This window comes from Ananas comosus, linkage group 4, assembly GCF_001540865.1.
Source record: "Ananas comosus cultivar F153 linkage group 4, ASM154086v1, whole genome shotgun sequence".
In the NCBI taxonomy this organism is placed as follows: Eukaryota; Viridiplantae; Streptophyta; class Magnoliopsida; order Poales; family Bromeliaceae; genus Ananas; species Ananas comosus.
In genome coordinates, this window is record NC_033624.1 from 7,454,284 (window position 1) to 7,481,911 (window position 27,628).

Here is a 27,628-nt window from a genome sequence, read left to right on the forward strand (position 1 = left end):
TCTCTCTCTCTCTCTCTCTCTCTGTGCGCGCGCGCTAAGAGTGAAGTGCCCCTTTGCGTCGCCTAGCTCGCTTGCTCTCTCTCTCTCTAGCTGGTTTTATTGTCCGTGTCTCTCTTCTCTCTCCTACTCATCTTGTTCTTCGTGGACGCCTTTCTCAGATCTGTAGAGTTGGTGAATCCAAGCGGCCGAGGCTCTAACTTGTTCTTTTACCCTACCACTAAACGCTGGAGAAGCAGTGGTGCGCTCTTCAACTCTAATTCTTCCTCTTTAGTTTGTTCAGATGCAGAAGAAATGATTTTTCGTCTTCTTTCCTATCCAAAATTTATTTGTTTCTTTTTTTGGGCGTCAAATTGTTTTTCTGTACTTTCTCGTCGAATGTGGGGTTTCGAATCTCAATACCAGCCGCGAAAATCTAGGTTTTTGTTGAATTTTTTTTTTTAACTCCGGTTGATGAATGTTTGTGGCTGGTTTAAAAAGAAATGCTGAGAGAGAAAGATGAGAGTTTGGTTTTATTTTGTGTAGGGGTTTTGCCTTCTTCATGTTTTTTTTTTTTTTTTTTTTTTTTTTTTTTTTTTCACTTAACAAGTGAGACTTGCCTTTGCACTACTTTTGAGTCCGTGGAGTTGAGGGTCTGGATTACTCTCGAGTTCCGTCTATGACCCGCTATCTTTGACTTTTGCACTGTTAAACTCCTTTCTAAGCCTTCTCTTAAGGGTTATTTTTTTTTTTATTTTTTTTTATTTTTTCATTTTTTTTCAAGACTCCCTTTCATCTTTTTCAAAAAAGTAATAATAATAATAATAATAATAATAATAATAATAATAATGAAAATAATAATAAATTGTGACGGAGAAGTAGTTTTCTATTGTGTGCCAGGAGAGTTTTACTTGAGAGATGGATGGCGAACGTTCGCTGGTGCTGCGATGGACCGTGCTTGCTTTCTTGGTTGTAATTTTCACCATGCCATTTTCCCGGGCTTACACTTACGAACGAGATGGTATGCGTGCGCTAATGCTATGCAGATTGATAATGATTCTGCCTCTGTTTTCTAATCTTGTTGGTTGTTAATGCTTATGATGCTGATTTTTTTTTTTTTCCCCCTTCATTGTTAGACTTTTAACTGTACCGAAATTGTATCATCCAACATAACTCTTAGGACATGTTTGGTTTATGATTAGAATGAGGATAGAAGTTGAAATTGGATTGCGTTGGAATGAAAAAGGGAATGGAAAAGAGACAAATCATCTAAAATGTTTGGTTCATTATTGGAATGAAATCGGAATGAACAATTGGGAGATATAGGATTTTGGAAGAGGATTTTGGTTAAGAAAGAGGAGAGCGATGAAGGGAGAGGAGGTGCTTGTGAGAGAGGGCATCGAGTGTTTTACTCTGGAATGGGTCAATCCAGAATTCAAAGCTGGATTGGGCTGTAAATGGATTGCGCCGTTCCCATTCCAAATTGGAATTAAAATTAGAATCCGATTCTTGTAAAACAAACAACAACTATTGGAATCAGTAAATTCATCTTTGATTTCGGAGTTTAAAAGAGGCGAATCAAACAAGCTCTTAGAGTGCATTTGGTTTGCACTATAAAAGATTTACTAGTAATAAAGGATTCCTAAGTTTTTGATTCCTACTCATCCTATTACTGAAAATGTGGCATACCAATGTTCAGTTTGCGTAGTCATATTAGTTGACATCACTGGGAATATAAAATTGATATGTTTGTTTCATCAATTAATTTCATATGATGTTAGCAGTAATGTGAACACCTATGTTTTCAACAATCATAAGGAATTTATTTTTAGGTTAAATTGAGAGAGCTTCACTTAAGGAGAGAGTTGAGGTTAAAAGTAGAGAGAGTTGAGATTAGAAAGAGGGGGNGAAAGAGAGAGTTTTTAAATTAGAGATGTGAATAGATAAAGAGAGAGGGAGAAGAGAGAGGGAGACTTTAGCTTCGAGAGAGAAATTCGAGATTAGAGGGAGTGAGACTGTGAGAGAGATTTGAGGTTAGAGGGAGTGAGAGAGATTTGAGGTTAGAGGGAGAGAGAGAGGTGAGATTAGCGAGAAAGGGGGAAGAGAGAGAGAGAGAGCATAGGTGAGGGATAGTATAATTAGAGAAAGGGAGAGATAGAGTTGAGGTTAGTTTAAGAGATGAAGAGAGGAGGTTAGAGAGAAAAAGAGAGTTTAGGTTTAGAGAGAGATGATGATACAGAGAGAGATGAGACTAGAGAGTAAAGAGGGGAAAGTAGGTGATGGAGGTGAAGAGGGAGAAAAAGAGTGGGTCGAGTTAGGAATTTCATAACTATCCCAATCCATTAATACGAGGATACTTACTTTCTTCCAGAGGAATGAAATTATTATTTTGGGGTGAATCTCATTCCTAAATGAATTCAACATTATCGATCAAATACTTGGTGCATTTAGTAAAAAAAAATCGTCATAATTTTTTATTCCTGTTGGATTATCGAGAATCTTTAAAAAAAATGCGAACCAAATGCACTCTTAAATTCATGTAGCATTTGGTTTGGGGTGTTTAAAGGGGAATGGCGTTGTAATTCTCTCCTCGTTCGTGGTTGTTTAAGGGCCTTATTGGTATTGCAGATTGCGTAATCCTATTTGACCAAAAGAATATGGAGAATTGTGGCTGTAGAAATTGTTTCTTAAGGGAAGCAGTGTGTTTTGCGCAGCTTATTATTACTTGTAGAAACAGCTGGAGTATTTTACCATCGTACTTCCTCACATGTTAATAGAGATTTTTTTTAGTTAGCTTCTGAGAAGAACAAAAGAAGCCTTTTGGAGTTGGATGACTATATTAATTACAAATCCCATAGTTCTTTCTCTTTTGAAGCTTTCTCACGTCATGATTCAGGATGTTGCTCAGTGCTAGCAACAAAGTTGTGGTCCCACTCTTGAACAACACCAAGGATCTCGCTGAGTATAGAGATTTGTTGTGATTTTGCTGAGACTTTCTTTTGACCAATATAACACGTTTTGTCATCCAAAGGAGCTCTATTTATTCATGGTTAATTGAAAGAAAAGCTTTGTAGGTTAGTGACTAATTACGACTTGGTGGGAGATGAAGCAAGGCTTATGATTGACATCTACTGGTTTTGTTCAGCATTGTATGCCAAGATACGAAGGTATCATGTGGAATGAAGACTGTTATAAGGGAGGATTAAAGTGCCGTGGCACGGGAGCGTGTCGTTGTTTGCCCGGCACGATACGACACATGCATGCTTCTGTGCTGACACGTGGTACGCTTGCGTGGCGGTGGATACGCACGGCCTCCTAATGGCACGCTTTGGCACAGACTTATTTTAGTTTTTTTTTGGTCCCAATAAACTCTTCTAATGTTATTTTGAAAGGTTTAGTCAAATAATTATAAATATTGGTTATGTATAGCTTACTATACTCACTAATATATTGGTAAGCTTTTTTATATGTAAAATACAACTATACCTCATAGAGAATAAAAATTTAAAAACAATTATAAAATTCACAAGTATAATAATTATTTAAATTTACATCTTTATAAAAAAAATGACTGCTTAGTTCCGCATAGATCGTCGCAGTAGATTATATAGGATATTGTTATCTGCAGATATAAGATTTATTTGACAATTTTAGTGTAGATATTGCTGGTATTGTCAAATTAAATTGGTTATATAATCCACCATAATCAACTATATTTTTAATATATCTAATAATATTAGATCAAAATTATTTTATATTTATGCTAATTTACAAATTCTAGATTGGAATAGAACAGTTTTAAGTAATTTTAGATTACATTAGTTTGTTCATAAGACTAGATTAGACTAAATCAGATTAGGAAAGTTAAATATAAAACAGATTAGGTTAGATTCAATATAAGATTAAATAAGGTAATTTTAGGTTAAGAATTTTTAAACTATTAATTTAGGTAATTTGGAATTATTTAAATCGAATTTAATTAGTTATATTCTATTATATTTAATACTCTAATAGATAATTCTAGATTAGATTTGATTAGGTTTTGTACTTATAAATTAGAATAGATAAATTTGAATATATGTTATATTCGATTCTAGATTAGATTAGATTTTACTAGACTTTATATATTAGATTAGGTAATTCTAGATTGGATTAGATTAGATTCTATAATTATAAGATTAGAATCATTCGATAACTAAATTAAAGAAAAGGGAGAGAAGGAAACAACGAAATTAAAAAAAAACAAATTAGCGCTAGGATAGTGTGATTTAGTTATCAACAACTCTGAAATCCTAAATAACAAATCATAACAAAAAAAAAAAACAAAAAAAAACTCGGCATGAAACGTTCCGCGATACCCGTTAGGTATCGCATTGTCTCGTGCAATACCTAACGGGTATTGCGGCACGAGGGGGGTCTTGCGAGACCCCCCCCTATACCGTGCCCTTATATTGGGGGCATGATAGGTGCCGCCCCGTGCTGTACGGCATGTGGCAGCACTTTTATCCTTGGTTATAAGAATTATATTTGAAAATTAGGGAAGTTGATTTTTATAGGCAGCATCAAAAGAATCGAAAGAATCAAAAGATTTAGATAAGGTTCAAGCTTTTGAATTCAAGATAGAAGAGTTGTGGCCAGGTTTGATTCCTAGGCAGATATTACAACCATTGCATTTTAGAATGACGAGGAGTTCTTGGATCTAGTGAGAAGTAAAGTCTCTTAACAAAAGGGGCTATTAAAATTGGTACGCCATCATCTGATTCTTTACCTACATATGTTGCTTTTACAAAACATGCATATATTTGTCACACCTTGAGTTACGGCCGAAGCCCCCAGGCAAGGTTTTAAGTGCCCGTCGTTACGGGCCGTATCCACCGTGCCGTACTGTGCCAACAAGATACCGGCACAATACAGACCCTGTGCTGATGGCACAGCTCAAAACTCTTTATTCTTTAAATTAGTAAGTAATTTCCTCAATAAAGCTTAAAAGATGTGATAAAAAAACATAATAAATAGTTAGAATATTTTGTTGCTAAAGAAAATAAATATTTCACGCTATTATGTGTCGGCACACAAGAATTTTTTTAACTGGCACGTATCGGCACGGCTCGGCACGCACCGTGCCGTACCGTGCCGGCAAGTTTTCGGCACGACCTCGTGCCACGACACTTAAATCCTTACCCCCAGGAACGTCAATAGACCCACCGTATGCACGAGGACGCACCCTGCACGTATGAAGTGTATAACCAACCTATCCAAATCATGTACAAAGAATGTGTACATAATAACGCATGTATTAGAGTCTACGAGGCCCAATGTCCTCATCCATGGTAGGAGATGCTATCTAGCTTTATGATCCTCTTATCTTGATCAACAATCGGCACTGAGGGCTTTGAAATAAAAGCAACAATGGGAGGGCATGAGAACTACTGAAACATAGTTTCCAATAGGTACAATCGACGACAGCGACAACCTACACTGCTAGGCCTATCAAAGGTATCAATAGAATAAGCTAAACTAAATAAATGATCACATGATATACCGAACTGAAAATGAGTATCAACTATTGTGTTTCTATGAATAAATACTGGGAATTATAAATCATGTCTCATATGCATCAACTAGAGTAACTTATAATACATAATGCCATATCACCCAATCTCATCAACCTACTGAAAAGTCCGGGCAAGGCTGCATTGTGTCTCATGTTCAGCATCCACCACCTCTAGGGTTGTGGATCACCCTCATGCGGGCAATAACCAACAAATATCACGAACTATCTCATAAGGCTACCACCTCCAGAGGGTCATCTCGCTAGAGCGCTATGCCACACGAGTATAAAGTATCACATAGGCTGTCAAGCTCAATTTCACTTTTGCAAGCGATAGTCATATGCAATGATCAATAAGATCGCAACTCACATTACCTTTTTACACTGTTTAACTGTCCCTTGGCACTTTGCCAATAGTTACATGTCACATTGTCCCTTTACTATTCATTTGCTCCTTGGCAGTTGCATATTTTCTCATATATCATTCGACCCATGACACTACTAATTACATGAACCTATGTCCACTATCTCGTATGTACTAATAACAGAATGTTTTTTAACATGTCATTGTATAGTGTATGTCTCAAGAATAACGTATGTCTAGAATAGAACATGCAGGATACTGATATAAGGTTTCTAATTTCAACATTGTACTATTCATCATATTAGCATAACCTCTACCAACAAATCAATCCCACTATCTTGTTTCTGATAATAACTATCAAGTTGAACACATCAATGAACCCAGCAGTTTCAACACAACATGCAAACGTGAATATAATAGTTAGTCTGCTGATTTTGGCGACCAATACCCACCTAATCAAGCTCCAATGGAAGTACAACAATCTCAGCACCTCCACTCTCCTCAGCAACACCAAACCACAACACAATCTCAACCCTGTAATAAAAACATATCTCTCAAGCCTATGAATACTATCAATCATACACATCACCATCTAATCTTTCAACCCATCATTCCTTACCTTTCTCGTATATTTTGAGTAAAACACCAATAGAGATCTTCCTGTAGTTTGCTTCCACAATTCTTATCTTAAACTTCTACTACGCCTCAATCAGGAATCACCAACAGAAAGTTTAATTACCTTTCGAGCCTCCAAAACATAGATCCATAAGTTAATTAATGGAAGGAGTGGAAGAAGAGAGGAAAAATAGTGGAGTTAGCTGAAAGGAGAATGAAGCTCAGCTGGGGATACAAGCCCTTTTACAGAGGCTTAATAATTGCAAAAAGAACCCTCAAATCCAACAAAATAACTCAACACAGCCTTTCAGCCTGAAAATGGGTTTTGGGCTCTCAGACACTCTTTCGGGCGTCCGAAACATCATTAAGACTTATCGGCTCGACTGCTTCGGGCGTCTGAAACTTCAATCGGACGTCGGAACCTAATTAGCAAATGCCAGTTTTAGGCACCTGGAACGTCCCTTGGACGTTTGAAACTCACGTAGTAAGTCACCTGCTCATCGCTTCGCTCTTGGTTGCACTTATCTACAAACATTCAAGGTCAACAGTACTTTCGGCCACTCGTAACATTCTGTGAACAGTGACCTCAACCTTTCGGACTGAGCTCTTAGTAGACTTCCTGGCGTCCGGAAATCCACCTGAAACTTTTGGGCATCCGAACCGCCATCCAGATCCTCTGAAATATCTCCCCTCCTTAGCTCTCTACTCCCGGGCGGCCACAACCAACTCCGTGCATCTAGAGTCACTTTGAAACTTCAGTTTCAGCTAACTTTGCTCCTAAATTTCGTTTTCATGCCTGTTTGGTGCTAGTACAGATCCAACTCAACCCTGGCCTCCAGATTATACTAATACTGAGTCCCAACCATCAACTCAGACTGCGAACTTGCTAATTTGAGAAGGTCCAGTACATTACAATATTAGAAGCCAAAGAATGCCATAGAGAACAACAGGTTGTGGGGTACCCTCAGATGCAAAGACACTTAAAATATGGTAATCTTGCAAGCTTATCTACTGGGGATGACCTGCCATTCAAAAAGAATAGGAGGCAAGTGTTGATTCATCACCAAGTAATCTATTCTATATATCCTAGTTCAATCACATCATGAAGAATCACTAAGAAAGAGCAGAATAACAAATATGAAGCTAGGCCATCTTTTGAACCAGAGATTTTTGACGTCATATTGTCATGCTTCTTTAGTCACGAGAAGTAAAGATAAAGTAGATTATTGCAAAGGGTAGACTTAGCTTTAAACACTAGTATTGGAGGTGGCCACGCAACCACAGGCAAGACGACCTTGGATACAAAGCCAAAACACCGAAGGCATTTGAAATCTAGCTGTGGGGAATTACAAAGTAATGTGAGATTATGACGAATGAACTTTGTTGGACTGATCTGGCTTTATATGGTAAATGAGGCCAAAAGAGGATCCTGTTTTGTATCAGGTTAAACATGTATTTATCTACTTTCTGTTTTTCACTAGTTAATTGTTTGTGTTTCCAGATAAAACTCTTGACTACCGTCTACACACGTCTTTACTGAATTTGGTATCAGCTAGATATGAAAATCCTGATATAAGCAAAATTGCTACTCGAAAGCTATCAATTGTGGATTAAAGGGACCGAAGGATTGAAACTTGGTTCTTTTGTACTTGTGCTCAGCATATTTTTGATCTAATGAATCTTTGATTTGGCTTAAATTATCCTTTTCTTTTCTCATTACTCTAGTGTTTAAACTTAAGGCAGGCTCGTTGATAAATATGCAAGTAATCTCTATGGCCCTTTCTTGTTTTGTGAACTTATCTTTTGCATAGGGATTATCTTCACTCCTAGTTAGAGGCTTGGGCATTTCAAGTTAATGGCCTAAGATTGTAATCAGTGAGAGACCTAGAACCCTTCATTCATGAAGTTATCTTGATATAATGATTGGTCATCCTAACAACTAGATACACCCTCACATCTAAAATTCTAGTCTTGGCAAACTACAACAAACTTGTCTAGTATAAGTTAATAGCATTTGATAAGCTTCAAGTTAACGTCATGCTGTTTGTCGTGAAGAACGTGGTAGATTCATTTCTTGTCAATGGTTTTGTGCATACTTCTATCAATACAGTTAGATGATAGCTGATGTTACATTTTTGAAAGAGAGATGTCGGACAAATAGCAAATTGAAATCCTATTCCAGAAACAGTTTGTTGAAATATTTTGCCATCAAAATATTGGTTGGAAATCAAAGAGTTTGTTCAACAACTCTACTTTTTATTTACTTATTTATTCCACGAATTTGGATATCACGTTGTGTTGATTGTTTACATGGTTGGAATTTTTCATGCTAAGCTCTGAAATTAAAATCCAATATATTCAACGGAAAAAAAAATTCACATATAGTTACTTTTGAAGAATGTAAATATTTTGCAAGCTTATCTCGAAATCATGAATTGTGTTTATTATTTATAATTTGACTAACTTTATTTACTCTCAGTCTATGCTATAAATAGCTTATTTGGTGCACTTGGTTCACCTCCTCTACCTGGGTGGGTCCCAAATGGAGGAGACCCATGCGGAGCGAGCTGGCAGGGTGTTGGATGTGTCAACTCAAATATAACTTCAATGTATGGTAATTGTCTTTCGGTCTCAGCTGCTTTAGTAATCATCAAGTTATATTCTTATAATAGATGAATTTCGCTTTTGATAGAACTATCAATGGCGCGAACTTGGGAGGCCAACTAGGTGATGATTTAGGAAATTTTTCTTCAATAATTACAATGTAAGTGGCATTTTCTGGAAAATATTCATTTTCAATATATTATGTGTTTGTTTATTTTAAGACTGATTTTTATATTCTCTTTCCCACGCTTCTATAGCATAATATTGTTTTTTATTTTTATATTTAAAGTAGTCTGCTTTTGTTCTCTTGTAGAGACCTAAGCAATAACAACATTGGTGGAAGCATACCAGAAAATTTACCTGTTACTATGCAGAAATTGTAAGTCTTGAAAGAAGTTTCCTAATCTCTAACAGAGTTTAGCCTTTCTTCTGCTAGTTATTTTATTTGGAAATAAGATTTTTGTTGCCTTGTGGCAGTTTCCTTTCTGCAAACCAGTTCACAGGAAGCATCCCAAGTTCTCTGTCAAAATTGTCACTTCTCACAGACATGTAATTCCATTGAAATGACTTCAAAATTTCCTTTGTTGTAGTGGCCTTTATTTTAATTATTTATTCTCAGCCGGTTTGTTGTGCTCTTAGGTCTCTCAATAACAATCATTTAACTGAAGAACTGCCAGACGCTTTCCAGTCACTCACTGGCCTAATAAACTTGTAAGCTTCTCTTCCTCTTATTAATATTCATGGCTACTTTCTGCTTAATTTTTGGTATCATCAATTGAATGACGTTTAGTACGTCAAAGTAGGGATTTGTCTTCTAACAACTTGAGTGGCCAACTACCGCCTTCAATGGGAAGTTTGTCATCATTGACCACTCTGTGAGTGTTATATCTTATTTCTGGAAATTTTTCTTCATTTTCTTTTAGATTATCTTTTATATTGTAAGTGATGGTCTTTATGGTGCAGGCATATCCAAAACAACGAACTGGGTGGCACTCTTAATGTATTGGAAGATCTTCCTCTTAAAGATTTGTATGTTCCATCTATATCTCTTTAAGATTTTTCTTTTTTAAATTATTTTTGTTTATTATTTGCTTTTTATAATAGTAGTTTATGCAATAGTATTTACAAGCTATTTGTTAACCAAGGACTTAAGTGCCGATGCACTAGGGGGTCGTACTAAGCACTTGTTGGCACAGTGTGGCATACTGGTACCATGCCATGCTGACTTGTGCCTTTGAGCCATCACACTTTTGTATGAAAAATTTCATTTTATTTTTAATCAAGTCTTTGTACTCAATAATGTAATTGCTTGCTAATTTCGAAAGAAGAGAGTTTTGAGTCATGCCATTAGCACAGGGGTTGTATATGATGCTACCTTGTCAGGATGGTAGGGCACTGTCGGCATGGCCCATGCTGATTGGAGCTTAAATCCTTGCTATGAACTTTACAGCACAGCTGGTGTCTTTATAGGCTGACATTAGTAGGTTTCCTTTATAAACATGTAGTTATATACCGATTTAACTGTGCTGTTGTTCCACAATGGTATTAGGATCGAGCCCATTCATGACAACACCTTTTTCATCATGTGATAAATGAAAATTGTCTGATTATAGTGGAACTTGGTTTGCAGGTTGTGGTTAGCCTTTTCTGCTCATTTTCCTTATACTAAAATTGTTTGGGTTAACTAGCTTCAGCTTAACTTTGTTTTATCATATTCATATAATCAATTCTTGCTAGTTCTTAACAGCAATATTATTGACTCAACTACAAAATCTGATTTATATCCAATAGTCTTATTGAATTTCCCATTTTATATATGGAGCTAAAATTTGAAATCTTCCTCTAAGAACTTAATTATAAGATGAAAACTGAAGCAAATGTTGGTGTACGAACTAATCCCTGTTGTCTCCTACTTGAATATGTGTTATGAAATTACCGAGGCGCGAGGAATTGAAAGAAAATTGAGATAAACTAATTGTGTTTTGCACAACATCGCCTTGATTGCTTTTTCTGTAATGTTGGCTGTCCCATAGATGTGAGTTTTTAAGATGAACACTAAGAATAAAGTTGTTGGAAGTAGCACTTCCTGGAATAGGTGGGTGGGAGGTGAACTGCCAACATGAATCAACTTCTTGTTCATCTTGGTCAGTTGATGCACAGCCTATATATTTCAATGCCTAGTTATCTTTTTTTCCTTCTTGGGTTTTAAGAAGTATGTTTCTGTTCATTTTGAGTAGGTGAGTCATGCCATGTTTTAATCCATCAAAGTTGGCAGAATGAACAGGGTGCCTTAACACGCACCTTGATGTATGTCTATGAGACACTAACACTTGTTTCGGAAATAGTTTGGCAATGATAAATAGTTTGTCTTTTTCTTTTATTTGGACTCTACTTTCATAGTTGTTTTCTTGTTATAATTCTTAACAGGGATATAGAAAATAATCTTTTCTCTGGTCCGGTGCCTGAGAAGTTACTGGCAATTCCGAAGTTCAAGTAAGTATTTCCATTTTTTTCTTATTTATATGTACAACTTACCATAGATCCTTCATTGTGGAGTTTACATATTGTAAACGGCCTATTCTGTAGTCTGGTTTAAAATTTTGGCTTTATTGGTGCCGTTACTTTGTGGCATCCATTTTCTACTTACAGGTTTTTTTTTTTTTTTTTTTTCTTTAACTTGCTGCTGTTGTTTCAAGAAAATTTCTGGAGTTCAAGGGCTTTTTAGCTTTGTGCCCTTATAAAATAATCCATTTACATTTAAACTCCTATGAAATGTAAATGCTCACATGCACACGCAGATGTGCGCTGATACACATAGCAAAACTAAAGAATTGGCTTATTGATATATGCCCCTGCAAAATAATCCATTACATTTGAACCTGTATGAAATCTAACTTTTCACACGCACACACTGCTAACTTTTCACACGCACACACTGATACATCACAGATGAAAGTGCAGTTTCAGACTAGAAATACTTTTAAGCTGTGGAGTTATACAATTCATGGGGCAAGTTGCTATATATGTATGAACATTAAGTTATTTCAATGGCATATATGGAAATTTGGACTTTAAAAGGGGTATATATGGAAATAGATGATTTGGCATGGTTACATATGTAATTTTAAATAGTTTAAATTGGATCTTAATGAATTTTAATATGCAGGAAGGATGGGAATCCATTTAACACATCCATAGCACCTTCTCCAATGCTTTCACCACCCCCGTCGCCTCTTTCAGGGGCACCTTCTACTGACACAGTGCATGCCAATTCATCATCATCATCTTCTTCTTCTTCTGGACCAACGGCGCAGCAAAGTCCTGCACCGAAAAGGAAAATCGGCACTTCAACTATAAAAATTGTCGGATATGTTCTTGTTGCAGTGGTTTCTCTTATCATTTTAGCGCTATCGGTGATGTTTTGTATTTCAAAGTATGAGGAAAGAAAATCGAGGACTGATGAATTATCTAAAAGCGTAGCAGGGAGAGCGCAGAGAGTGCCTGAGGAGCGTAAAAATAGAAACCATCTGGTTAAACCAAGCAAGGAAGTTGGTAAAGGTATCTATTTTGTCAACTTGCTTGAGACCGTATTATTCTTATTTTTTTTCTTCTCTCTTTTTCTCCTTTTCTTCTTTTTCTTTGTTGTTGCTTCGAACCACAATAAAGAAGTGGTTGTTAACAGTTGCGAAGGAGGATTTTGAGGAAAGGAGCGTGGGTTGGCTCAGATTCATTAGGTTGACTTGTCACGATCGATTTCCCAGAAAGAATTAGGTTAGGCAGGCTTGGTTGGGGAGGTGATCTAAATCGCTATCGATAGGATGCGAGGCTGATTTGCTAACCGACCTGAAAATCAAAGAGTGGAGTGGGTAGTACGTGATCTGTGGGTCTCTTTACTAACTAGTCTAGACTTAATAGGATCCTTTACTTATACATCCATACAACATCATCTATTTACATAAATATTTGAATAGGATCTGATCTTTAACACACATCCCTAGCAAGTGCAGTTTCTAAAAGAAATCCCCTTATCTTAAATTGAAGGTTCGCCAATTTTAGCTGGTTTTGATGTATAACAATCTTTTAGAGAGAGGCATTACTGTTTGTACTTTGTACAGGGGCATGCATGTAGGAAACTATTTCTGAAGGTCATAAATAGATTACTTAGGGTGTATTTATAAGTATCTCTGAAGGGAATAACTTCTAATTGTTTTTGGCAGTTTCAGAGAGCACGTCAGACAAGAAAATAGATCATGTAATCGATTTGGAAGGGACCGACGAACTTGTCATGCCACTACCTCCACCTCCACCTCCGGTGGAAAGAGTAACAGTAAACCTTGTGCCGCCACCTGCTTCTGTGGAGAGGGTTATAGTAAATCCAGTTGCACCACCTGAATATGCCACGAGGAACGCTCCACCTGAGAAAGTCAATGCCCCTACATCTGTGTCATCCTTTGCTGTTTCATCCCTTCAGCAATACACAAACAGCTTTAGAGAAGATAATTTGATGAGAGAGAGTAGATTGGGTAAAGTTTATCTAGCAGAGCTTCCCAGTGGGACGGTATGAACTCTACTGCTACTTTTCTTATTTAATTTTGACAAACATCTAAGTTGAAGTATTCCTTTGGATGCGTTGGTATCTATTTTCTTTTTATAATTTTTTCTTTCCTCTAGATATTGAGCTTTACATTTCTAATAATTCCAAAATTTGAAGTTTTCATAAATTATTTTCTGCTGCACTAAACAAACAGTGAATGGTGTAAATTGAACAACTCTATAAAATGGAGGATAGGATTCCTGTCACACCTCGGGGTCCCTTAAAAGTTTGTGGATCAGCGGAAAGTGCCCTTTTTTTTTTGAAAACCTTGACCTAAGGAATGACAGACCTACCACAAATACAGAGAATTCTCTATCTACACGGACATAGTTTTCTCTGTATTTGCACGGCGTCGCACATCATACAAGTTACAGTCACATCCATTCACAACACATTCACAATTACATTCATACATTCACATCTATCATTTGAAAGTGTTTCCCACCCGAAAACTTATTTTGAAATACTAAAATCACAAAAAGCTGTAAAACTTTTTTGAAAACCGTTTCCTACACGGAAACCCTTATTTTTTAACAGCGAGCTATCACGAGGGGTAAAAAACCATTTCCATCATAATTTATTTAAGATTGCAAAACCAAAGTCATATTCCAAGTAAAGCGAAACATGAATAAACTGAGCTGAACCACAATATTGTAGTTATTCATCAAAAGTAGGGAATAGGGTCTAGAATCAGAAATACCACTAGGTTGGGACCTATACCACTCACTAGCTATGTGCGTCAAGCCTCGTCCCGAATCGCACCTCCAAGATCACCTGAAATAGGGAAGGTGAGAAACCAACAAAGGTCTCTTAGTGGGTACCGCAAGCCGACGAGAGCGAGTGTACTCACTGGTAACCAAAAAGGTAATTATGAAAGGTAATGCAGTAGCAACGTCAAGTAAGAAACAAGATGTGTATATACAACTACCTCTACTGTAAATAACATGCATCAATCGGACAATCAGTCCAAAATACCCAATTCAGAATCCGCTATGTCGGTTTAAGGACCTTAGGCAAGTGCCATGTCGCTCTAAATGACATATAACTTTAGCATAAGCTCCTGGGCTCAGGGGTTGGTGTTTCCGACCACTTTTTCGGAAAAGAACACCGTTGCGGTGGCCAAACCGCTGGTGTACGTGAAATGCATACGAGCAGTGGCGATCGATGAAAATATGATCAATAACCGTCGGCAAGTAGCCAACGATCAACCCCTCAGGGTTTGCCGACCGAATCGGTCATCAAACAAGCAGAATCTCGAAACCAACCAACTAGGTCACAACTGGTGTCACATCACGCACAAGTATAATCAATAACCACCCTACTCCTAGATCATGATAATCGAATATAAAAGTAACTCAGCAGAGCAACATGTAATGAAGTCATATGGTGCTAGCCTGCTAGGCTCAACAATCAAAGTAATGCAAGGAACATAGAGAGAGGTGGAGGGAATGTTACCGAGCGTGCATCACTAGGCTGACTTCGGATCGAAGTACCTACTTATATTTGTGTCGTGCCTGTCTCCGAACTATGCAAAATCGTCGACCGGACCTGCGAAGGGTCCACATGGTCAGGGTCCAACCTATTGACTCAAACACAATGCTCACAATCCCCAGAAATCACCACAGAATCGGTTTCGCGAGAACCGATCTTCGTAACCCGCCGGAAGTCCCGAAAATCGCACCGGGATGCTGCCGGGACCCGCGAAGTGTCTTGGAACTCATTGACTCGTGTCACGAGTCACCTGCTGCCTCGAAACACACCATTTTGGGTGTCCTAGTAGCAAACACAAGGTCTCACGTCGAAATGATTATCGTCGAATAATCGTTTCGATCTGGGTTCTCGGAAGTGTCAATTTCGACACTGGAACCCTCCGCCGCTCACCCGTCGTCTCCAGACATTTGGGACAATGTAGATGGCCAGCCAATAAGGCTCAGCGGCAAAACACAGGGTATTCCAACTGCGTCGGATGAAATCTGAATCAAAACCGCGTTACGCCGGCGAATTTTCGCCGAAAAGTGCATCGAAACCGATATACGGTCTCTATGAAAGGTTTTGTATGTTGAACGATCAGTCTAGAGGTCATCAACCACACATACATGCTGTCTACAGCAGCCGTGAAGTGACAAATTGCACGAAAGCCCTTACTATTACATATAATCACAATAATACATGCAATTAGAGGGCTTTTATGGCTCGTTACCGCTAATCGAGTACTTTCGAGGTTAGCCAAGACACGGGCTGATAGGTCTCGACAAGGTGGAGGCCATGCTCGCTGTCCGGAGCACCGCGGATCGCAGTGGAATGCGCGGGAGCAAGCTGAAGTTCAGTGAATGATGCACACGGGGAGTGACTAGGCCGAACACGTTGATCTGGGCCTCGCCGACAGCAAATGAGGTGAGCACTGTGATCAGCACTGACCAGGGTCACCGTGCTCACCTTTGGAGGCGTCGGAACCGCCTCGGGTCGTCGGAACAGTGAAAACCACCCAAAATAGCCATAATCGGGCTAGCTGTGAGCAAAGAGGGCTGAGCTCCGCCGACGGCGGCTCTGCGGTGGGTGCGTCGACGGCAGGGGGGTGCGACCGACGGGGGGAGGTCGGCGCTCTTGCTAGCCGGCGGCGGGAGGCGGGAGGCGGCAGCAGTGGTGCGGGGACAACCCAAGCCCACACGGGTTATGGCCAGCTCCCTTCTCCGGCCATGGCAACGGCTGGGTTCGTCGGGGGAGGGCTGCGGGCCTCCTCTGGAACCGAGGGGAAGAGAGGAGGACGGCGGTCGGCGGCGATGAAGGTGGCGTAGTCTCGTGCTACCACACAAGCCCAAACCAGCAAACAATGGCAGCAGCCGTGGTGACGGCGTTCGGGGGCGGGGGCGGGGGCGCTCCGCATTTCTTCTTCTTCTTCTTCTTCTTCTTTCTTTGGCGCATGCAGAGGAGGGAGGAGAGGCGGCTGGCACGAGTTTGGAGGAGGTTGGAGCTAGGGTTAGGGTTGATGGAAGAGAAACCCTAATTCCAACCTATATACAAAGTGTCGTTTTTGCGTATAAGTCCTCCAAACCCCAATATTTCATACTGAGTCCCTCACAACGCGTCTAAAACGTGTGTACGCACCTCTATGTGCGATTTCACGCGATCCGGTACATAAAATATAGGGGGTTTTGCGAAGTTTTCACTTTTGTCCATTTTGACCCCTTCTCGGTAATCGCACTTTTACGAGAAATCTATCTGTCGGGTTTGCGAATGGATTGTGCAACTGTTTCCGGCATTGTCGAACCATCGAAACCACTATTTTGTTTCGCCTGAATTGGTTGCAGATTCACGACGAAACCCATCCTCTCTTGTCTCCACAACAACAACAACATGTATATACATATTATATATATATAAATCGAATTTAAATAAGAATTCAAATTCAAATTTGAATTTCCCTAATTCAAAAGTCTCGGATATTACATCTCAACTGAAACCAGGGACCTGAATTTTGATCTGCTTAGTTAAAAAGTGCTCTCTAAATGACGTTAAGCAGGCAAACACATCGTATCCATAAAATTCTCAATTATGAGCTCGGTTGATTTTGGATAGATCTCTAATTTAATTTATTTTTGGTTCCTAGAATCTTTAAAACCCAAATTATTGCTCAAGTTGTTGAATGCCAATTTAAATGCACCCACAGCAGTTTTGATTTTTGACGAGGAAGTAACAAGGCCTGAATGCTTTGGAAAGTCTTGTAGCCTTGTTTGTATATAGTCTTAAATCTTTGCTTATTCATATCTGAGTGATTTCTTGATTTGCATGTGCATTGCATAAACTAACTTCTAATCTCATCAGTATGTTCAGGAGCAATAGAACTGTCCTTAACTTGTTCACCTTGCTTCTCTGCAGTTATTAGAAGTTATGAAGATTGATAATGTCAACTCGAGAATTGAAGTTGATGACTTCTTGGAACTGGTACTAAACATATCTGAACTTAGACATCCAAATATTCTTCAGCTTGTTGGCTATTGTGCGGAGTTTGGACAGCGATTACTTGTCTACAAGCATTTTAGCAGAAAAACCCTTCAAGATGTACTCCACTGTAACGATGATCTTTCTGCAAAACTATCATGGAATGCTCGTCTCTGCATTGCTCTGGAAGCAGCAAAGGGATTAGAGTAAGATAAATCTTCTTTTCACTGAGAATGATGCACCAGTTTAGCCTGATTTATTGAACAGATTTTCTAGCTAGAAAGTGGATCCCTCCAAAAACATGCGTGTGGATAATATAAGCTTTGGAGCTTTTTGCTGTGATAGAAAGCTAAAATGAGCTGTTGGATTCTAAAAACAGAATCTCGAATTAAAAGCTTGTGCTTCTGCTGCTGGGAGCTGTTGAAAGTATTTAAATGCAAAAGCTGTCTGTGCTTCCTTTCAACCTAATACTGGAGCATCATTTTTGTAGAGGCTCTGGCTTGACTTGAATTTAGTTGATTGTAAACCTAGTTGTTTTCCTCTTGTGTTGAAGGTATCTTCACGAGGGATGTCAAACCCCCATCGTACATCAGAACTTTGAACCTGATTGTATTCTCCTTAATGGCAAGCTTGCAGTACGTGTATGTGAATGTGGTCTAGCTCCATTGATGTCATCCAACTCCGTGACTCAGGTAAAATATATCCAGCAATTGATTGATAAGAAACATTTCTTAATTTGTCTAGGAAAAAAAACTTTAGATATTGTCTTCTTTCGTTAATATGTCTATGTAGTACTTCATTTTTATGTTGTCCTCCACAAAATGCCAATCAACTTGAAGACTGATAAGGATATAGCTATTTTCAGATTAAGGTAATGGAAAGTGTGACATTGGCAAACTGATGGCTTAGTCATACTATGAACAACAACTGGAATGAAGATATTCTGTTCTATATGGCTCTGGAAAGTTCAAATTGCTTTCTTTTCCCAACAACGGTGCATATGTATTAATTAGCATAATAAGAGCATCATGATAGTGTATGAAATTGAAGCAACATAAAATTTTGTTATTGTGAACCAGGTGGAGGTACAAAATATTTGAATAGTTTTTGAAGAGCAGCAAAGAAAAATAGTGTTTGGTTGGGCAAGCCACTGTAATGAAATGACTAAAGCCTTCTAAAAGCATATTGTGGTGCCTTGCAAGGATTTTAGTGCCGTGGCACTGAGTTGTGCCGAAACCTTGCCGGTACGGTATAGCACAGTGTGTGCCGAACCGTGCCGATACGTGCTGGTCACTAAAAATATATATGTGCCGACACATAATTGTATGAAAATAGTCTAATTGCTTATTATGTATCTTTATTAAGTTTTTTGAACTTTATTGAAAAAATTATTTGCTAATTTAAAGAAAAAAACAGTTTGAGCTATGCCATCGGCACGGGAGTTGCATCATGCTAATATTCTATTCGCACGATACGGCATGATAGATATGGTCTGTGCCGATGGGTACTTAAATCCTTGGTGCCTCGTGACTGCAAGTATAAGTGCAAGTATAAGGATCAGCAGAAGCTTTGATTAATTTTGTGAAAGGCTGTTCAATGATCAACGAATAGCTAGAAAACAAAAAGAATTGCTTCATGTTTGCATGATGAATAAAAATGTTTATGTGCTTATGTTTACTGTAGTCCAGCCTTAGCTTTTGACTTGTCAAATTATTGATGCCGTTGTCTTGCAATTTGCCTCATCAAAGAAAATAGGATGTTGGCTAAAAAACTACCTGGAGATAGCTATAAAATAGATTTTTTTAGTTTTTTCTTTTGAATTGTTTGCTATGGAATATCAGCTCTCTAGAAATTCATGAAAACCCCTAATAATGGCAATAAAGTGAGAGAGGAACTTTGTCATGAAAGCTTGTGATAAAGCTGGTAATATGGTCAGATTAATTTGAAGTTTATCCTGCAGTTTTACTGAATTGTCTTATTTTCTTTGCAGTTGTCAGGTCGTATGCATGCCCTGTTCACTTATGAAGCCCCAGAAGTCAATGAATCCGGGTTATACACTGATCGCAGTGATATATACAGCTTTGGTGTTGTCATGTTAGAACTCCTTACAGGGCGTAAACCCTATGATAGGTAACAAACTTGCTTGGCTTCTGATCAAGTAGACATATATGATCCTCTCCATTTGTTATGGTTTTCTCTTCTCTGAAAAGTATATAAAAAAAAATTGCAGTTCACGGCCTCGTCAAGAGCAACATCTCGTGAGATGGGCTAGTTCTCAGCTTCATGATATCAATGCTTTATTGAGGATGGTGGATCCTAGCATCCAAGGGAAGTGTTCTGAGAAATCATTATCGCGCTTCGCTGATATTATTAGTCGTTGCATTCAGGTTTGGCAATATTCTATTCAGATTTGCATGCTAATTCTTCATTTCTCCATTCAGTTCTATTTAGGCATGTTTCCTTCACCCTTCATATTAGTTGTGTTCACCCTTCATATTAGTTGTGTTATACAGGGATCACATTCTGTTCTTGTTAGTTGGTTAGTTTATAAATTATAGAAGTCAATAGAGACAATGCTATCCCACCAATGCTTGCACCAATATTTATACGTCACGACATTATTGCAGCAATATCAATGTGTTAAAATTATATTATTACTTAAAAATATTTTGATGAGTTCACATTTTTTTTGTTTCCTACATACATATCGGTAACACGGAGGCCTCTATTGCTATCAAGTTGTTTTCAATGATGGGGTATCCAAATTGACGACGGGCTTTATTAGACATGATCTACACTATTAAAAGTATCTAGAAGCCAATTTTCACGATTTTTTAACATCATTTGCCTTTGAAACTATTAGTCTCAAAATAAATGGCTAAAAATAAATATATCATAAAAAAATAACGACAAAGGACTTAAATTTTAGATCAGAAATACTCATCTTGCTCTAAATAGTGAAAAGAATTTTCTATCAAAATTTTACTGGATTTGGACTCTTCTGCATGACTGCATTGTTGAACTTACAAATACATCACATCGGTCATTCAAATTGTCAATTTTGAGATCTTTTGATCACTAGTTATATGATGTCGCAAAAATATAAAATTTGGTTTCTAGATACTTTCAATAGTGTACATCATGTCTAGCAAAGCGGATCTTCGATTCTAATGTCCCATCATTGAAAACATCTTGGCAGTAACAATATACAAGCTGGACTCTCTGCGCACGCGTGTTAAAGAATGTGAAATAGTTGTTTGTCTCTAAAAGCTTTAGCTATCAGAGGATGGTGTTTTTTATTTTTTTATATTCAACAGTCCCTCTCATGTTTGAGCTCGAAACTTTTTGATAAGAAGACATGGATATGAATTAAATGAAAGGAAATTAAATAATGTTAGGAGCTTGGCGGAACTCGAACTTAGGATCTACTGCTCAAATTACATGTGCGCGCGTGTGTATATATATAAAAAGAGAGAGAGAGAGAGAGTAGGGATCACATTATATGTATGGAGTTCGACTACTATACTCTTATGAGCATGATTGCTTTCATACTTGTAAGTCGTTTTTGATGATCGAACTTTCAAATTGATGATCCATATTGGTAAATATAATTTAGAATATTTGAAATTTTTAGAAATCAAATTTTTTAATTTTTCAACATCATTCTCCTTATGATCACGATATCTCATAATGGACAATTTTTAACATCCGGTATGGGATGCTTGCTTGTTTAACAGTGTAAAAGAATCAAAATTGGTTGAATTTTTGATAGAAAATTTTATTCAGTATCTAGATAAAGATCAAATAACTCTGATCTTTAATTGAAAAATCCGATCCTCCATTTTTAGGAGGTCGTTTGATTTTGACCTTTTATATTATGCCTGTTTGATGGACTACATTATAATTTCAAAAAATTACGAAATTCGTTTTCTAGCAGTTTCAAATATTCTTTATCATATTTAAATGGTATGGATCGTCGATTCAGAAGCTGTATCATCAAAAATGATTTATGAGTATGAAGACCTTCGTACTTATAAGAGTATAGTAGCCTAACTATATAGAGTTAGGCTACTGTACTTTCGAAAGTACAAAGGCATCTGTTCTTATAAGTTGTTTTCGATGATGGGACATCCGATTCGACGATCGATTTCGTTAGATATGATCTACAGTGTTAGAACTATCGAGAAACCAAATTTCATAATTTTTTTTTACCTCATTTGCCTAGTGAACAACTAGCCTCCAAATGAATGACTGGAAATGAAATGCCTTTAAAAAATAGTGACAAAAAAAATTAAATTTCAAATTGAAATTATTGATCTTGCTCTTGATAGTAAGTAGAATTTTCTATTAAAAATTTTATCTAATTTGGATTGTTCTGCACCGTTGAATTTACAGCGTGCCACATCGGCCGTTAAAATGGTCATTTTTGTGATCCTTTGATCACTTGGTAAATAATGTCGAAATATTAAGAAATTTGGTTTCTAAATAGTTCTAATAGCATAGATCGTGTCCAACGGAGCTGATTGTCGAATCAAATGTCCCATCATCCAAAACAACTTACAAGGATAGAGGCCTTCGTGCTTTCGAAAGTATAGGAGATGTATTCTCTCTCTATATATACTCTCTCTCTCTCTCTCTCTATACGTACATATAGAGAAAGTCCGGCTATTATACTCTTATGAACACGATTACCTTCGTACTAGTATATCGTTTTCGATGATAGAGCTTCCGAATCGATGATCTATACCTTTAAATATGATTTAGAAGATTTGAAACTTCTAGAAATGAAATTTCATAATCCTTCAACATCATTTATGTTACGATCAAAAGATCTCAAGATTGACAATTTTAACGGTTGGAATGAGATACTTGCTTGTTTAACCGTGGAAAAGAGTTGGAATTGGCTAAATTTTTGATAGAAAATTCATATATATATATATATATATATATATATATCGTAGAGCTAATATGCTATCGGAAGCATAAAGTAGTTGGTGCTTCCGATTTTTTAGCCCTTAGATCAACCCCATTGATCATTTCTAACTATTGGATTAATATTATTAACCAATGGGGACCACTCAACTCTAAGGGGTCCGCTATCATCCCAATCGTAGAATCTTTGATCTAAGGGCTAAAAAGCCGAAAGCACCAACTACTTTACTCTTCCGATAGCGTAGTAGCTCTACATTTTATATATATATATATATATATATATATATATATATATTGAGTCCGGCTACTATACTATCGATAGTACCAAACTCTGGGTGTCATCGAGTTTTTTGCTATTTGATCTACTCTTTGATCATTTCCACCTGTTAGATTATACTATTCAACCAACCACTCACTCAACTCTAGTGGACCACTATCATCCTAACTGCACATTCTTTCATCCAACGGCTGAAAACTCAATAGCACTAAGCGTTTAGTACTATCGATAGTATAGTAGCATAATTCTATATATATGTATAGTCGGGCTATGGTGCTTTTAAAAGTACCAATCACTTTGATACTTCAAGTTTTCTACCGTTAGATCTTATCTTTTAACCAATTTCACCCATTGGATTATGCTGTTATACGGTAATACCAACCACCCACTCAACTCTGGAGGACCACTATTATCCTAACCTTACAAATCTTCATTCAAAGGCTAAAAATTTACAAGCACCTACAAGCACTTGCTACTATACTCTTATGAGTATAGAGCCCTTCGTATTCATAAGTTGTTTTTGATGATGGAGCTTTCAAATTGATGATCCACTTCGCTAAATATGATCTAGAGTATTTGAAACTTCTAAAAAACAAATTTCGTAATTTTTTGAAATCATAATAAACTCTATCAAGTGGGTATGAAATGAACGGTCAAATCGAACGACGTCCTAAAAATGGATGATTAGATCTTTCAATTTGAGATTGGAGTTATTGATCTTTATCTAGATAGTGAATAGAATTTTCTAGAAAAAATTCAACATATATTCCAATTCTTTTACATCGTTAAACTAGCAAGTATCCCATACCGGCCGTTAAAAATTGTTAATTTTGTGACTTTTTGATCGTAAGGTAAATGATGTCGAAAAATTATAAAATTTGATGTCTAAAAATTTTAAATATTTTAGATAATGTTTAACAATATTGATCGTCAAATTCGGAAGCTCTATCATAAAAAACGATTTATGAGTACGAGAACGATCGTACTTGTCACGCCTCGGGTTACCACGTTTCTCCGGGCACGCCAATAAACCCGTCGCATACATAGGAATTTCCTATGTATACGAAGCGATAGCTGTACCTGTAAACAATACATAGCTACAACCAGAAGTATAGAGCTGCTAGATCGAAACATGTATATATAAAACATAAGGTTCATAGTACATACGAAAGCTCCGAACCAACTAACACCTCACTCCAGCGAGTAAACCGAACATAAAGTATGTACATGAACAAAACCCACTACCTCTGACGGGTACTCTGCTAGCACAACAATCAAGGGTAGGAAGAATCTAGCTAGCGACTCCCTTCCCGCGGTCGGAATCAGCAATAGCAGCAGCCGCAGACGAAGGCTCTGCAAAAAAAGGTCAACAACTGGGTGTGAGAACTACTGCTAAACAAAGTAGTCCTCAGTGGGTACCGCCACCGACCTCAACGGCCCACCCACTAAATCTATAGAAATATGCGCAAAGGATGGTAAGGAAAGCTGGAAAGAACTTTACAGCTACATGGCACTATATTATCGCTAACCAGCATAATTTATTTGTAGATATAAATAGGCATCACAATGACCCAATCTCACTAAGGCTGCCTAAACGGACCTACCCTGCCTGTAACCAAGTTATACCGTACACCACCCACAGGGATGGCCAGTCCAAGAAAAACGGTCCAAACAGGACAACTGCGATATCAACGCAAGTAAAAGCCTCAGCGCCACTCGTGGGCGTGACCCAACCGGGTATGCAAGCGTGTCTCTGCCGAGCTCAATCAGGCTCTCACAGGCTGTAGTCAATGCAAAAGGGTCTAACTGGTTTAACAACCAAAGCTTACGTGCCCTTGGCATAATCTGATGCAAATCTGGGTCCACCGTCAACCACGACGGCACCCGACAGTACGAAACAGTCTACACACTACTGTAAAACGAGCTCGGCCTCCAAGCACGAGTGTAAACTCATCCTACACTAATCTGAGTATCCAGTACGCACTAACAGCGAGGATACAAAAGAACCACAGCTCCTAAAGCTAAATCTGGTAACTTTTTAGAAAATGACAGTGTAGGTTACTGGTTTTCTCCTAGGTCAATTCCAAGTTCAGCATATAAATTTGGCTAAATTTCTATATCATGCTCCAAAACTCGGTTTTTATCTAACATGCCAAATCCTGAATTTGAGCTATTAACATGAAAAATCAAAGCAAGACTACATGCTGACAACTTAGAAGGAAATCCGAAGATTTCAGTAAACATTAACCCACCTCGATCGCTCGTCCAACGTCGGCTAGAAGTCGATGGGAGAACCTCGCGCTCGCTCGCCCTACAACGGCCTCAACCGGACGACTCACGCGCACCAACGGTCCACCACGCAAGCGAGAAATCTACACGAACTCGAGCCTCGACCTCCCAACGAGCGACGTACACAACCTAGAGAGAGAGGAAAAAGGAGAAGAATCCTCTTCTCTGAAGGTCTCTACGCATACATATAATGCTGGGTTAGGTTCGGTTGAACGACACTTCAAAAGGACCATAATACCCCTTACCAACTCACTTTTCTAGCTGGAGTACCTATACCCAATTTGGATACCGATACTCGGTCTCTCAACCCGCAGCCTCGCACGCTAGGTACCGGTACCAGGCCGATGCAGTACCGGTACCCAAGCTCGATATCGATATTCCACAACGGTATCGGTACTCAGCATCAGCCTCGTGCAAACCCGAGAGCATCCAATTCTGCAATCTCACTGGGGTACTCGTACTCAACACTGAAATTCTGCACTTTGCAGATTTCAGTATCAGAACTCCACTCTCACATCGCGCTGAGTCTGTTTTGCGTCTATTTCACGCCAAAACGATTCCAGCTTGTCCTGACACTCTCCGGACGTGTCGACAAGTCTCAGATGCTAGTATCACACAGGCATCCAAACACCAGGAACACTACAGTACTCATAATAATATAGTAGCCGGACTCTTTCTCTCTCTCTCTCTCTATATATAATGCGATCTTGGTAAAGTGAATCAATTCTGATATTAACGAGTACATTGGGCATTGATAATTGAATTTTCTTCTATTATTGTTGTTTAGTTAGATTTTCTGCATCGTCCACTCTGCCATTGCCTAAGATGTTTGAATTATCTCCTAGTTGGTCACTTTGAGACAGATCTGCAGCAGTATTTATTCTTTAAGAACGGATAAAGTAATGCTTATAAATGTGGTTTTGAGTAATGTCAAATTACAAAATCCCTTTATTTACTCGTTATTACGAAGATCTATTAAAATGTTTGAATCTACATAAAGGTTTGCACATTCATTTTGCTACAATGCTGTTCTAATCGTGGAAGTAAATGCATAATCAAATAAACTTACTACTATGTGTAGACTCTAACTATAACAGAATTTTTAAGTTTAAAATTTAGCTCTAAAATGAGGTCTTATTTCGCAGCAAGGGCCGGAGTTCAGGCCGCCAATATCTGAGGTTGTTCAAGACTTAAGCTGCATGATAAACGACTCGAGGGAGCCAATTACTTGAGCTCATATATGATTCCGGGGGAAAATGAGATGCCTCTGCATAAAAGCAGAAAATTCTTAGAGATGAATGATTTGGGCATCAGTCGCACAACTGGGTGCCCATTTATTGCAGTTATTAGGGCCATGATTTATACCCTTAAAAGAAGGGTGGTTTCATCTCCGGGGAAAATCGCTTGGTTCATTTCTCTGCTCAAGCCTATCAGGCTTAATTTTTTGTTCCTGATATCATCTAAGATACTTGGGGAAGAATATATATATATATATATATATATATATATATATATATATATATATANATATATATATATATATATATATATATATATATATATATATATATATATATAGTAGTATCTGTTGATTTGTGTATGTGTTATAGAATTTTATGTAATCTACTCTGATCGTTCACTAGTGTTTGCTTCGTAGAATAAGTTTAAAAGAGTTTTTAGTTTTTAGCTCTCTAAAGTTCTGGATATTCCAATTTGACGGCCCTCCTTTCAAAATTTGTGTCGTCAGAAATTCAGTAGATTTATTTTTTACAAAGTGATGCTATGTGTTGACGGTTAGCTGTAAATTTTTAATATAGAACTAGAATTGCTGGGACCGTGATGATCTTTAATATTTGGATAAAGACTCTTAAGGCTGTATAGAAATATGAGTTTTTATTTAGGGTACCATGTGGTTGATCGAAAGTGAAGTATCGAAGGCGACATTTTTTAAAAGTAACGTTTTATCAGTTATTTGGTTTTTGAAAATAAATATAAAAATTATGTTTTAAAAATGAGCTGATAAAGTGAGTTATAATTAAATATTATTTTTTTTAATTATGGTTAAATAATTTTGAAGTCATCCAAATTTGAGTGCATAGATAAGAAGTTATATTTGATCTTAACTTTAATTTTTGAATTTATTTTAAAGTTGAATTCTCCACTTTAAATTTGAATTAAAATCATGAATTTAATTTCACATTTTGAATTTATTTTTTAAATGCAAATTCAGCATAAAATTTTTAAATTCAAATTTATGAATTTATGTTTAAAGTTAAATTTTAAAAATTTATTTTTATTCAAATTTGAATCCTAGTATTTAAATTTAAATTTAAGTTTAAAATTTAAATTTTAGTCCAATTATTTTAGCTGTGCACCTCAATTTGAACTTTGAATGCAAATTGTTCCTACTATAAATTTAAATTATTGATTGAAAATGAATTTGAATTTAAATTTTTAAGTTGAAATTTAATTCAAATTTAAGTTTGC

The 27,628-nt window shown here is 37.5% G+C and overlaps 1 protein-coding gene across 2 annotated transcripts; it reads left to right on the forward strand.

Annotated features, from left to right (window-relative positions):
• On the forward strand, window positions 1-26,619 carry LOC109709196 (protein STRUBBELIG-RECEPTOR FAMILY 3-like). Of its 2 annotated transcripts, XM_020231295.1 has the most exons (17): window positions 1-238; window positions 877-997; window positions 8,986-9,115; window positions 9,199-9,270; window positions 9,424-9,489; window positions 9,588-9,659; window positions 9,750-9,821; window positions 9,914-9,985; window positions 10,074-10,139; window positions 11,538-11,603; window positions 12,277-12,668; window positions 13,328-13,668; window positions 17,581-17,849; window positions 18,197-18,335; window positions 19,634-19,773; window positions 19,874-20,030; window positions 26,287-26,619. In XM_020231295.1, the coding sequence occupies exons 2-17, from the start codon at window positions 895-897 to the stop codon at window positions 26,371-26,373; spliced, it is 2,244 nt and encodes a 747-aa protein (XP_020086884.1). In that variant the 5' UTR covers window positions 1-238; window positions 877-894; the 3' UTR covers window positions 26,374-26,619. The 2 variants fall into 2 exon arrangements, with proteins under 2 accessions (XP_020086884.1, XP_020086885.1); XM_020231296.1 differs by lacking the exons at window positions 1-238; window positions 877-997 and having other exon boundaries at window positions 8,985-9,120.

Bases quoted from the DNA above. Each gene is read 5' to 3' on its own strand.
- LOC109709196 (XM_020231295.1), top strand. From the start codon at position 895: ATGGATGGCGAACGTTCGCTGGTGCTGCGATGGACCGTGCTTGCTTTC. The intron at 11,604-12,276 runs GTAAGTATTTCC...TTTAATATGCAG, and splicing joins CTGGCAATTCCGAAGTTCAA to GAAGGATGGGAATCCATTTA. The intron at 20,031-26,286 runs GTTTGGCAATAT...CTTATTTCGCAG, and splicing joins TTATTAGTCGTTGCATTCAG to CAAGGGCCGGAGTTCAGGCC.